The sequence below is a fragment of the Acipenser ruthenus genome, chromosome 7 (assembly GCF_902713425.1).
Source record: "Acipenser ruthenus chromosome 7, fAciRut3.2 maternal haplotype, whole genome shotgun sequence".
NCBI lineage: Eukaryota > Metazoa > Chordata > Actinopteri > Acipenseriformes > Acipenseridae > Acipenser > Acipenser ruthenus.
This window is the reverse complement of record NC_081195.1, coordinates 53,434,406-53,447,473: the sequence shown is the minus strand read 5'-3', so window position 1 is coordinate 53,447,473 and position 13,068 is coordinate 53,434,406. Positions and strand designations below refer to the sequence as shown.

General features: G+C 34.8%; 1 protein-coding gene across 5 annotated transcripts in view; it reads right to left on the bottom strand.

The window, feature by feature from the left end:
- Positions 1-12,380, bottom strand: part of LOC117415043 (regulator of nonsense transcripts 2) — a 31,278-nt gene extending 18,898 nt beyond the window's left edge. For 2 of the 5 annotated variants that reach the window (XM_034024971.3, XM_034024972.3), the window contains exons 1-12: positions 12,100-12,380; positions 10,757-10,794; positions 10,032-10,397; positions 8,756-9,535; positions 8,288-8,448; positions 7,234-7,428; positions 5,996-6,151; positions 5,644-5,747; positions 5,418-5,503; positions 2,313-2,421; positions 1,863-1,976; positions 791-907 (exon numbers count right to left, since the gene is read on the bottom strand). In XM_034024971.3, coding sequence (XP_033880862.3) covers positions 791-907; positions 1,863-1,976; positions 2,313-2,421; positions 5,418-5,503; positions 5,644-5,747; positions 5,996-6,151; positions 7,234-7,428; positions 8,288-8,448; positions 8,756-9,535; positions 10,032-10,396 — 2,187 coding nt within the window. In that variant the 5' untranslated portion in view covers position 10,397; positions 10,757-10,794; positions 12,100-12,380. Of the gene's footprint in view, positions 1-790; positions 908-1,862; positions 1,977-2,312; positions 2,422-5,417; positions 5,504-5,643; positions 5,748-5,995; positions 6,152-7,233; positions 7,429-8,287; positions 8,449-8,755; positions 9,536-10,031; positions 10,398-10,752; positions 10,795-12,099 lie in introns of all 5 variants that reach the window. The other 3 variants (XM_034024969.3, XM_034024968.3, XM_034024970.3) reach the window with 3 other exon arrangements.
- Positions 12,381-13,068: the final 688 nt, after the last annotated feature.

The window sequence follows — 13,068 nt, the reverse complement described above, 5'->3', positions numbered from 1 at the left end:
TTACATCCTTTTTTTTTATTTGAGTGTTTATGTTATAGAATAATTATAAGCACTAAACTGCTATAAATGGAAATAACCCAATAGATGTGACAAATTAAGAAACTTAGGAAAGTACTGGTCTAGTCCAACAGGGAGAAATGCAGGTGCTCTTCCAAAGAGGAGGAACCAATAATGTCATTCCCAGTAAGATGATAGTTGCGATCTATGAATTCATCTGTTACTGATAAGTTATACATTAGAAAATTATCTGCCATTGGTCAACTCCAGTTATGTATTTACCTATTTATTTTAAGTTCCCCAGCCCCCTGAAATGTACTTTTGCCTTTAGAGCTTCCTAAAATTGGAGCTCTTTTCCTGCACCAAGGTCCAATGTGTTACTTTATCAATGGCCTGTATGTAACTGCTGACAGCACTCTTGTGTTTTATAATTTTGGGAAATATATAAATTATTTGCTGTGTTGTCCTCGAAAGTAAGAGGATTCACCTTAAGAACAAGAACATTTTAAAATAAAAAAAATTAAATGAAAATAAAACTTTTACAGAAACTGTTAACCCACAAATGTGTTCTTGTTTTTTTTTTTTTTTTGGGGGGGGGGGGGGGGTTAATAATAAATGTAGAGTTGGTTTTTACTTTCTATTTTTTCTTTAACACTGTGGTGGAAATTAAAGCTTTTATTGTTTATCCACTGCAGTCAAAAAGCACATTTTGGACTTAACATTTGATACATAAGGTTATATTATACAAAAAGCAATGCAATACACATTACATTAATCTAAGCATCTAGCTTACCAAAAGGACACTGGTCCTCAAGTGGGATTCTGGTGTCCTGAAGAGAAATCTCCCAGATGTCTCCAGAAGTGTACAGGCCATTTCAATGTGGTGATGAGAGAAGTCAGATAGTAGCATCTGTGTAAAAACAGCATTGAGAATAAAGGGCTAAGTTATTTTTGTATCTTTTCAACAAATCCTCAGCACGATGGTAACAAAAAAAATACATTTGATGGGGGCTCCCGAGTGGCGCACACGGTAAAGGGACCCCGCCCGGAGTGCAGGGTGCCTCCTATAGCTTGGAGATCGCTGGTTCGAATCCAAGCTATGCCACCGACGACCATGGGGACGGGAGTTCCCAGTGGCGGCAGACAAGTGGCGAAGTGTTGCCCAGATGGGGTAGGGATTAGGTCGGCTGGGGAGTCCTTGGCTCACCGCACACCAGCAACCCCTGTGGCTGGCCGGGCACCTGCAGGCCGGCCTGTATGCAATTCAAAACTGCGTGGTCCTCCGTCGCTGTAAGTTCTGAATGTGGCTGACAGAACTCGTTGGATAAAAGCATTGGCTAAATGACTAAACAATAATAATAATAATAATAATAATAATAATAATAATAATAATAATAATAATAATAATAATATTAATAATAATAATAATAATAATAATAATAATTTATTAAACTCCACAAGTGCTATGTTAAAAAGAAACAAAGGAGCAAAAATACTTGTTCAACATAAATGCTGGTACTGTTAGACTTATTTTTGCAAAATTGTGTTTTTTTTATGTATATAATATGCACCTATGTTTGAGACCTGCTGCATTTGTCAAAAACAGTGCAAGCAAGCCAACATATATATTTATTATTAACAAGTCATATATTAGGCCAGATTTCAATGTCATGGGTCACCAACACATTTTGTGTACAGTGTTTATAAAAACCAAAACGTACCTCAAATGGTTTCTATGAAGCTTAGGCACTGTGATGGTGGCAGCTTTGTATACCTACTGACATGAAAGGTTTTGTTTTTCAAGCACTATACCACATACACTAATATCTAAACATTTGTTGTAAAGAGTAAATTAAGCCACCAACCTTTAAACAATGAAGAGTGTCCGATTTAGAAAACATCTTGAACTTTGTCAGCTCTCCTATAAATCTTACAGTCTTGTTTTTTGTTTCAATATTGATCTGGTCCTTCTTCCTTACCTAAAACACATACACATTTTTTTTTTTTTAATTAAATAAAAAGGGAAAACCAAAACTAGAATTCTGCTACAATATGGTCATTTTCCAAATTTGCAAATCATGCATAGTTTCTGCATTTTGTGACAAATTAACACCATTGTGATATATGTTACATTGTTTTGATGAGCCTACCTGCCAATGTTCACCATACACCTGTCTAAATGTGCACTTGTCTTAACTTATACATGACCCAAGTACATTTTTATCACAAATAATTTTTGGTTTATCAAAACGATTTTTAATATATTTATGTGTGGGTTGGAAATAATTTGGATGGAAAAAAGATCAAATACTCACATGAAATCTGAAGTCTCCTTTTAGCATAGAGCAAAGGTCCTCTGCAACATCAGACATGCAAGGATGCAATGTAGCAACAAGACGAGCATAAAACGGAAGCAAATCCAGCCTGTAAAAATGACCATTTTCAATGAATTGGGCAAATATACACAAGTTACAAACCAAATATCTACCTGAAATGTAAATACTGGTTCGTGACCAGTTCACCAATTGACTCATTTATAGTTTTAACCAAACTACGGTATTTTATATAAAAGGTATTTGGTAAATATATTTTTAAAAAATTTGGCTCTACCCAACAATCCCTGTTTTTACTGTCTAAAGCCCCTTTCAGTATATGGGTACCCCCCAAACATTTAAGCTTTTTCTCCTTTTTGTGGTTAAACTGTAAATGACTGCATATTTTGAGAATGCTCCCTTAAGAACTTGTGCCAATGATCAAGGCTCTGTTTTCTTAAAAAAAAGAAACTTTACAGATCACTTTCGCAGGCTAATAGACTAAACAAGGGAAGAGCACAAAGAAAAGGGGACAAAAAAATATTTAATTAATTCAAGTCTACCCAGCCCTCTCCCTGGAAGGCGATACTAAATCAGCAACAGGTCTTTTGTGTACGTCTCTATTTAAAACCATATTGACTACGCAAAGTCCAATAAGTTGCAAAGTAAACTTACACAACAGAGAGAAATAAATCACTGAAAAGTGAAGAGTGTAACATAGGAGAAAGTTTACACATAGCAGGGATGTAAAATAAGACTCCTATTACATAGCAGTTTCACCCATTCCAGGTTGTATTATGTGCTTGATTTGCCCCAGTATATAGGTAACAAGTTCAGGTGTGTCTTATTAAACATAGTAAAGCCAGCACCTGGAGTCTTACTCCCATCCCTGTACAGTTAAATGTTATGTTGTCCTTTCTCAAGTTTGACTCAACACCTTGGTACATTCAGTACTTTATTTGTAACTATTAAGAAACAGCGCAGGCAAATCACAAAGCAATGTTATGCAAAGGGCCAGAACCACATTACATGTGAGTAATCAGGTGTGCATGTAAGGGCCAGCTGGTGCCTGATCAGTGTGAACACCTGCCATCTGGAAAGACAAATGACCAGTAAGGGAAGATGATGGCTGCTATGGATTGTCCTTGGCGTTGATTATTATGCACCATAACAAAACACTAAATGCAGGTAGTTGAGCAAGGTGTGTGTCGCCAACAACTGAGTTATGCAGGGTGTGCCACCCACCGAATATATTTTTTAAATTCAGTACTGAAAGGAACCTTATCATGTAAATTCCCCTCCCCTCCCGGAAAAACCAAAATACCTCACAAATCTGGTTGAACCTGTTAGGTAAGAAATTAAACAAGACTAAAATCCATGTTTGTACCACTTATTAGCACTAGCAGCATTCACACCTGTATCTTTTTTCATTTAAAATATTCATTGTGTCTTTGCTTTATACTTCTACTTTGTTACCTCCTCTGCTTTCTATATTTTTCTGTCTTATGGTCTATCTCAGGGCTGTCCAACAGATGTCTCATTAAGCCCCTCTATCTAGTTCTTTAGATTTAGAAGGCTCTTAATGATTGTTTGTGAAAAGACTACAAAGACAATCTTAGTTTTTGGTACAAGCAAGTGCAGTCCAAATGCAAATAAATTGTAGTTGTGTTTAAGCATACATTTTTCACAGATAAATCATGTTATTTGTGCTTATTACATGCACAGCTTCAGTATAACCGATTATTTTGACATTTTGCCCGTCATAGCTTAATATCACCTCTGTTTGGCGTTTCATAGCAAAAACCTCTGCTGGGGCCAATAATATGAATGACATGATAACAGATTATTCATTGCACTGTGGAAGGGCACAATGTTTAAAGTGAAAAATAAAAAAAATAAGCAAATCAATTAATTCAATAAATAGACTACTTAATACATGTAATATGCCTAGGGCTTCTGATTTTCGGTTTTAAAACGACAAAAACTGATGAAACCCTCCATACAAAAAAAATGAAAATTAGTGTATATCCAATAAAACACCGGAAAAACACAAAATGGTTACTCAGTTAGTTGACATTACTCATTTCCCAGCGAAACAATAAATACAATACAGTAACTTACAAAACAACAAAAAAAAACAACATTATCCGTTGACTTGTATTTCGCATTGATTCGTTCGAATACTTTAAACCCACCCCACTACTGAGTGGCAGCACATTCATACATTTCTTGTAACACACGTGTGAGATTTAAAACTAGATTGCAATTACTAGAAGTGGAGGATTGTTCTTGCTTGTGAGATTGAAAGCTATATTATATTACAGTTCTATCATAGGGTGTATTTACACGCTCGTTGAATTTAAAAATGAATTAAAAATTGTGTCCAAATGTAAAAAAAAATGCTAAAGCACACATAAACCCCTGAAGAATATGGCAACAGGAAAGAAGGTACAATTGAAGTGTGCAAGTACTGTCGAGTTCATACATATTGTGACAGAAAAATAAAAGAACTTTGGAAAGTAACCGAAAACAATAATTTCATACAGTATAAAAAGCGAAAGCCTCCCAAAAAATAAGATTTACATTAAACTCAAAAATAGCTAACAATAAACACCGAAAAATTAAATTAACAAAAAAGGAAAAACAGAAGCCCTAAATATACCACAGCCCAACTGAAAAAAATACATTTATTTTTTACTCAGTAGCCATGGACTCTGTGACTTCACTTGTGGCTCGTGGAATGGATGAAGCCAAGGCTAACTAATAAAATAAATAGAATATTTTCAAGTGGCCGTGGCATATCCTCCAATCTCTATCGATCCCTATATGTGTGTATGGCTCTATAAGAACCTCGGTCATTGATATGGCTCTCTCTCTCTCTCTCTCTTAGACAGATACCAGGAAGCAACAAACTTTATATATATATATATATATATATATATATATATATATATATATATATATATATAATTTTGTACATTCAGATTTAAAACTGAAAAAACATAACACAAATAAAAAATTGATTTGGTTGTTCATGGTAAGAAGAAAAAAGAAAATCTATTTAAAAAGACTTTGTTAGTTTTCTACCATTTGTAAAAAGAGTATTACCGCTGCCTGGGAACTGTGAAAAGGGCTCGGACAAGCTTTCTTCTGTTAGACTTGGTGTTCATATTCATACAGAAATCCATTGCAGCCTGTGGAAAACAGTGCAAACAAGTTATTGTTATCCGTTTGTGAAGTTTTCCTAATTGTGCAAGATATACAATTAAAAAAAAAAAAAAACGATTACTCGTAAAGCATTGCTCCAAGAGGGACTAAGCAAACTAAATTGCACCTTGTCTATCAAGTCTCTGTTGACACAGTTGGGTAATTGTTGAAGAAAGGCATCCACTATCAGCTTCAGGTGGGAGCCTGTGCTTGCTTCTTCATCTTCTTGTTCTAAAAAAAAATAAATAATGGTCACAAAATAATCACTTTATAGAATAAAACTAGAATAGAAAACCATCACTGGTCTGAATGCTCATCTATAAGATATAATTTGTTTACAGACATGCTTTTAGATATTTAACAATCTACTGTATTTATCACATAATAAAATGCATGTTATAACAACAGTGGAGAGATTAGAGTTGCCAAAGCAGATGCTGCTTGCAAATTGCATATTGCATATTTCAAGTAAACTTTACCTTGTTCATCAAGTAATTTCTTTGTAAGGTCATCTGCCTCTGCCTCATCCACTGCATCCATCTCCAGAGTATCATCATTAATATCCAGGGTCTCCAGCTCCATCTCCAGCTCTTCTGTACTTGGCACATCTTTATTATCCTTCCCATCTTTAACTTCTGGTAAAAAAAAAGTTTCACACACAGCAGTTCAACATGCACAATTCATGGCATTTTAAGTGATAGAATACACTAATCAGCTTAAGACAAGTATAAATGGTACACCACTTTTTAAAGAGTCCCCTTTAAGCTGGCAATAAGTATTGGAAGTAGTGGAAGACTTATGGCTGATAACCAGATTCTTTTCACCTTTTTCTTCTTATACAGAATTGCCTGCTTATATCTACAATCTAATCAGATTCAAGCTACCTTTTTGTGAACTTGATTTCAAAATTCTGCATATATCCTGCATGGAGTATTAGGCTGGAATCAGATTTGGGATATTGCTATTGATTCCTCCAAACTTGAGTTTGTCATGTAAATGATGGACAATTATTTTCCAATTATTAATAATAAATTACAAAATTATTCATTCCTTGTGCATGTAAACAGACAGACATGACAATTAAAAAGTTTCATTTAATTTGAATTCCGGAAATAAAAATGCATGCTTCAACAGAAAATGTCTTTAACATTCAACATAAATATTTTTAGTTGACTAAAGATGACAAAAACAAACACACCTTTTCTATTGTGTAAACTGTTCAAGCAGGTTTGCCAGGTTTGGTAACACAACAGGCAGTCCTGATTTTCTATTAATACTTCAGATTTTCCATGACATCACTGGAAGTTCTTTTTAGACATAATCTGGTCTAAGTTATATTCTTTAAAAAGTTTAGCTGTGTGTATCACCAATGCAAAGTCTATTTTGGTGAGCTGTTCATTTAAGAAATAACCAGTGGCGTTAAAGACCAAATAATTATTTCAGGTCACTGTTCTGTACCAAAAGACCTGTCATTTTAAATATGTTTCTAATTATAACTGATCAGACGAAGGGTTTGTATCCAACTACCTTTTCTTTTTCAAATTAAACAATTACATTTTAAAACAAGACAACACTGTCAGCGCTTCGCAAACTCAGTATTGCGTTTAAAAGAATGAAAATATTCAAAACCAGTAGACCCTGAAAGCAGATGTTGTGGTTATCATGGAATTTAAAATATTTCAGAACATTTTTATACACTTAGAAACCCTATGAATACCTTTTGCTTCTTCCTTGTTGTCTTTGTTCTGAGACGTCTTCTCGTTATCTTTAAACAATATTGCAGGTACAAAGGCTTTCAGATCGACCATATTTTCATAGAAGTTGCGTGCGTCCTCGTCCTCCCAGATTCCTCCTTCCAGGTCATACTCTCCAGGCTTGCCAGGAGTAAAGATGTCAATGCCAGGACCATGCTCTGTAAAGAATATATTTCAAACAATTTAAGAAGAACATAAAAAAACTTATGAATACAAAACGGCAAGAAGGGCCAACAAATCAGCCTCTTTTGGTTGATTTTTATATCTTCACTTTCATGCTTTCTCCTCTCCTTTCTAGTTCTCTTTTGAAACCAGTTCAAGTTACTTATCAAATGTTACAGCTAACTTGAACTATGCAACTGTTCAAGAGCTGAAAACAAGTAAAAATGTCTAATTAAGCAAATTATCAGTTCAATTAAGGATCTAGTTAAGAAATTGAGAGCTTGGTTGGAATGAAAACCAGCAGCCACAGGGGGTCCCCAGGACCGAGTTTGAGAAGCCCTGGTCTAAATCACTGATAAATTGGAAAAAGGAGCCACCTGGTGGTGTCAATGCATACTGTAGAATGTAGAAATAGAAAACATGATGATAAACTTATGCCAATGGTGTTGTTTTAAAGAAACTGCAAGTTATGTGGCCTTACTAAGAAGACAAAATGTAACAAACTGCTGTTGCTTTAATAAAATACCCACTACGAATCAATAATGCATTTCTCCACCGATTGACTGGAACCACTGAATGCAGATTTACTAAAGTTTTTTCAGCTATTTAAAACAGGAAATGGCACTAGGCAGAACCAATTCCCACCCAAGTCAAGTACTTGAAATAGCTGGGGATCAGTGCGATTAAGTTAGTTTGTAAAAATGAAAGAAAACATGTTTCTGAACATAAATCCCCTACCACCATATACAAAATAAGCGCCATCTCCATGACCTAAATCCATTGTACATAAATATCAGATTCTGATACTCTCAATAATGTGTGCTAATACACAGATTCACTACGTGTAGACGCTACCTTCTTGTACAGTTTTATCTTGTGGAAGTTCAGGCATGTTTTCATCCAGAAGGTCTGCCAAAGACTGAGTGTTAGCAAGCAGCTTCTGATAAGATGTGGCAAACTCTTCATATTGCTTGTGTCTGTCTTCACTCAGCTCCCCCTTGGAATGCAGAATACGCCTGCACAGATACACAAGAATCCATATATCAGAATCTCAAGGCTTTACACAAATAAAATATATAAATACAATTTGGTACATTGCAGTTAATGTAATGCAGTCAATGTTTATTATCTAATTTCAGCCATGAACACTTTTACATATGATCATTATTATTAATAATAATAATAATAATAATAATAATAATAATAATAATAATAATAATAATAATAATAAAGTACACCGAGCCGTGCATAATAAGGCTGTAATTCTATCGAGGGTTTCTGGTGACACAAGAGTGCTAGCACACACATAAATAATGCAATCACCTGTTTTGTCTCTCTATGTTCTGCAACTCTCTGTGGTCTTTCTTCAGGTGTTTGGTCAGGGAAGTGAAGTACTCCCTTAGCAGGTTCTGGAAGGGTTGCTGCTTCTCAGAATTGATGATCTCACTCAGAGGGAAACTCAAGCCAAACTTCTCAGCAGCCAGTTTCACCTTCCTGGGCACCAGTCCAGCAATGTCATCCCCACAATGCTTGCAAAAACTGATCACCACTGAAACGTGCATGTGTGTCTCACGGTCTGTGTTGATGATGTTTTTCAGCTGCTCATAGATGAGGGACAGACCCTCTTTATCAGTAAAAATCCCAACAATCGTCAACTCAGCGATAAATCGGAGGTCGGTTCTCAGCTTGCTTACATTGGGAGTTTTCTCCTCTTTTCTTGCTTCAAAGTGCTTTTTCCAGGATTGGAGAAGCAAAGGGGCAAATTCAGCATAGCGCTGGTGGAAGAGAGAACACAGATGAACAGCACAGTTAACATCAGATATTTTTAACTTTGCCTCCACAACGGAGCCAACAGCCTCTGCAATGTACTTGCTGAGGTTGAGGCTACTGAAATCACTGGAGAGAGAGTCTCTCTGCTGCTCTGTGATAGTTTTCAGCTTCTTGACAAAGGCAGTGTTCTTCTTGAGGCTAGAATCAAGCCTGCTGAAGAAGGTCTCCTCAGGACGGCCATCCTGGGCATTCTGGTTCTTGCTGCGAAGCTCTTTCCGGGATTGGTGGCGCTCCCATGCCTCCTGATGTAACTGGTGTGCTTCTTCTTTTTCTCTAAAACAAACAGAGAAGACATTGAGCAAGACTTTTAGTTTGTTATTTCATTTATTTCAGGTATTTCTACATTTCTCTCAAATAGACCACCAAAGGAAAAATAAAATAAAGTAAACCTTATACAACTAAGATGTTTGCAGCAAGTACAAGTCACATCAAAATAATTCTGTACATTAAAAACATATAGTAATCCATTGAGCAGATAATTTATTCTGGATCGCACTTTATCAGTTTAAACTAACTACATTCCAACATGACGATTCTTATATGTATGCAAAACATTTGGTCAAATTTTATTTTCCCTATTTGTTTCTAAAAGGCAACAAGACAAACAACTCATGCAGGGAGGAACATGTAAATTAGCACTCTAAGTGGTCTACTAGTTTTAATATTTACCGTATCTTCTTTCAGAAAAAGCGAGGTTAAACCTTGCAGTAGTGTAAACACAATCTAGGCCTAGGCAGTATTTACTGTAACATGTAAATTGAGCTCTTACTTTATTTGCGCTGCTTCTTCTTCACGCTGTCTTCTTTCTTCTTCCTCCTGCAGCCTCTTTTCCTCCTCCTCCTGCTTTATTTTCTCTTCCTCCTCTTTCTTTTTCTGGTCCTCTTCAGCTTTCAGCTTCTCCTCCTCTTTTTTCTTGCGCTCCTTTTCTTCCTTCTTACGCTTCTCTTCCTCCAGTCTCCTCTTCTTTTCCTCTGCAGCCTTCAGATTGTCCTTCTTGCTGCTCAGTTTGGAATCTTCCTTCCCCTTCTCCCTGGTGGAGGCAGGTCGCCTATCTCCACTCTCTTTGTCTTTGCTGCTGATAGAACTTGCCTCTTTCTCATCCATGTTTACTGACTTATTGCGTTCCGCAGGCATACTGTAAAAAATAACAAACAAAAAAAACTGTAAGTTGCATTTTTGTATTACATACCAAGGTAAATACAAAAGTGACTAAAACTGTACACCACATACAAGCCATACCTCTATACTGGTGGTCACAAGTAATACAGATGAACAGCAAAATAGAATCAAGTTCTGATGTAGCAGGAACCAAAAGCATGACAATACCATATATTACTTTGGTCAGGTTATATAAAAATAGTCTAAATTAAAACAATTGGTAAGATTTTTATTAAAACCTAGTCATGGTGAATATTTACTTCTAAGGTCTGTTTACTATTAAATGTGTGTCATAAGTTCCCTTCTCTGTGTGCATTTAGGTAAGAGCTCACCTACTGTATGAACACAGAAGACAGCAATTCTGAAAAGTACACCTGTTAAAAAACAGTAACATACAGCAGTTATTTAATGCATTTCAGTCTATATTTCAAGAGATTAACATACTTGTATTATGTTGTTTGGTTCTATTTTTGTCATTTGTTTTATCACTTCACTATCACTATCAATTTGCATTTAATTAAAGACAGGTATGGTGGGTGGTCCGTTCCTTCTTAATTCAAATTCCATTTCTAAATCAATTCCCCAATTACAATTCCCATTCTATTTTAATCAATTACAATTACAATACCCATTCCCTTTTAATCAATTACAATTCCCATTCCCATTCTATTTTAATCAATTACAATTCCCATTCCCATTCTATTTTAATCAATTACAATTCCCATTCCCATTCTATTTTAATCAATTACAATTACAATACCCATTCCCTTTTAATCAATTACAATTCCTTTTAGGACTTGGAATTGGAATTGGAATTGAAATTGATTAAAAGGGAATGAAATGGAATTGATTTAAAAATATACATTGTATGGAGTTAAAGAAAAACGGTGTTTTCAAAGGGTGTCTTGGCAGGTTGTGAAAAACTGACGGGAAGCAAAGGAAAGAAGGGACTGTTGCCAGCTACTATTGCTGGAACCAAAATGTGATCAAGCTGCATTCATTTGTAAACTAAAATGCTGAACTGATCTGATTGAAAAACCGACTTTATTTTAATTAATTTGCACTGAACCATACAGAAGTAAATTACCAATGATATGACAATAATAATAATAATAATAATAATAATAATAATAATAATAATAATAATAGACCAATATGAATTGCGTATAATGTGTATTGACTGCCATCGCGAACTGAAAAAATATCAATAATTGTGAAATGTAACACAACTTCTTTGCTATCATAATGCAATTAACTGGGTTTGTAAATACTATGGATTTATTTATTATGTTTGTTTAAAATGACGTACATTATATCTGGTTTGAAAATAAACTAAAACAAAACGCACTACACCAGCAACGGTATCTTGCCTCTCATATCTACACAGCATGAGTTTACGGGGGAAAAAATGTTATGGCAAACTTAACTGTTATTAAAAATAGTTATACAACTACCAAATCTAGTAACAACGAATAACTGCGTTTACTATACAGGCCTTGTATTGTAGTAGCAATAAAGGAAGTAAAAAAAAAAACAACAAACATGTATGGTAGCTACCTGTTTGGTTTGCACTTCAATAAAGTAACAGTGCTACATGTCAAATCAAGCTGTTTTTACCATAATGTAATCAATAAATAAATACATATAATGCAGTGTAATCAATATTTGAATATGTTTACCTTCAATTTCTGTAAACATCAGACTTTGTTTCCAGATAAAAAATAAAAAAACCTTCTCTCTTGTTAAAGGACCTCCACGAACGATTATCCAAAAATAGTGCCTGAACTAAATAAATAATAGTGTAAACAAGTAGTAATATATCACATAAACATAGACATATTATACTTTTTTTTTCAAGTATAGATTATTCTTAGTGATTGTTCTCCTTGTATCGTTATTTTTTGATAGAATTGTGTCTGAGACGTATAACAGGCGCTTCTTCTGCCATACCCTGGAATAGGCCCGCGAGGAAAAATATTAGACGAGACGTACTGCTGTTTACATGTTCTGTGCATGGTAATGGTACTGGTGTTGGATGGAGAAGGTGTTATAACAAGCATCGGTTAAAACAGCTATTTTAACAAATTAGAATGTAAAGCATACAGTACTGTAGTCAATACTGTTTTGGTCAGTATGTATTAAAATGTTCATTTACCGCTGTGTGGCTCTAACTTCTCAGTATTTCTGTCCATACTTTTTATTTATCCACGCACATATTACTGGACACATATATATATATATATATATATATATATATATATATATATATATATATATATATAATATCGTTTGAAAAGCATTACATGTACTGGTATAGGCAACAGAAAATCACAATATTAAAATTGTTGTCTGGTGTCTTTTTATTCCCCCATTTCATTTAAAATGGGTAACATGCATTTTTGTCTGCAAACACTATCTTCGGCGTAACATTCTGGAAAACTTGCACTTATGTTAAAATAAAAAGCTAAAGCAGAATGTGTGTGAGTATATATATATATATATATATATATATATATATATATATATATATATATATATATATATAGTACGTTTCTAACGTGTCTGTGACTCAGGAGCTCACTGTCACATTAATAATATAAACATCTACGATATATACCATAGAGATAATCCTCTGACTCACACAGCCC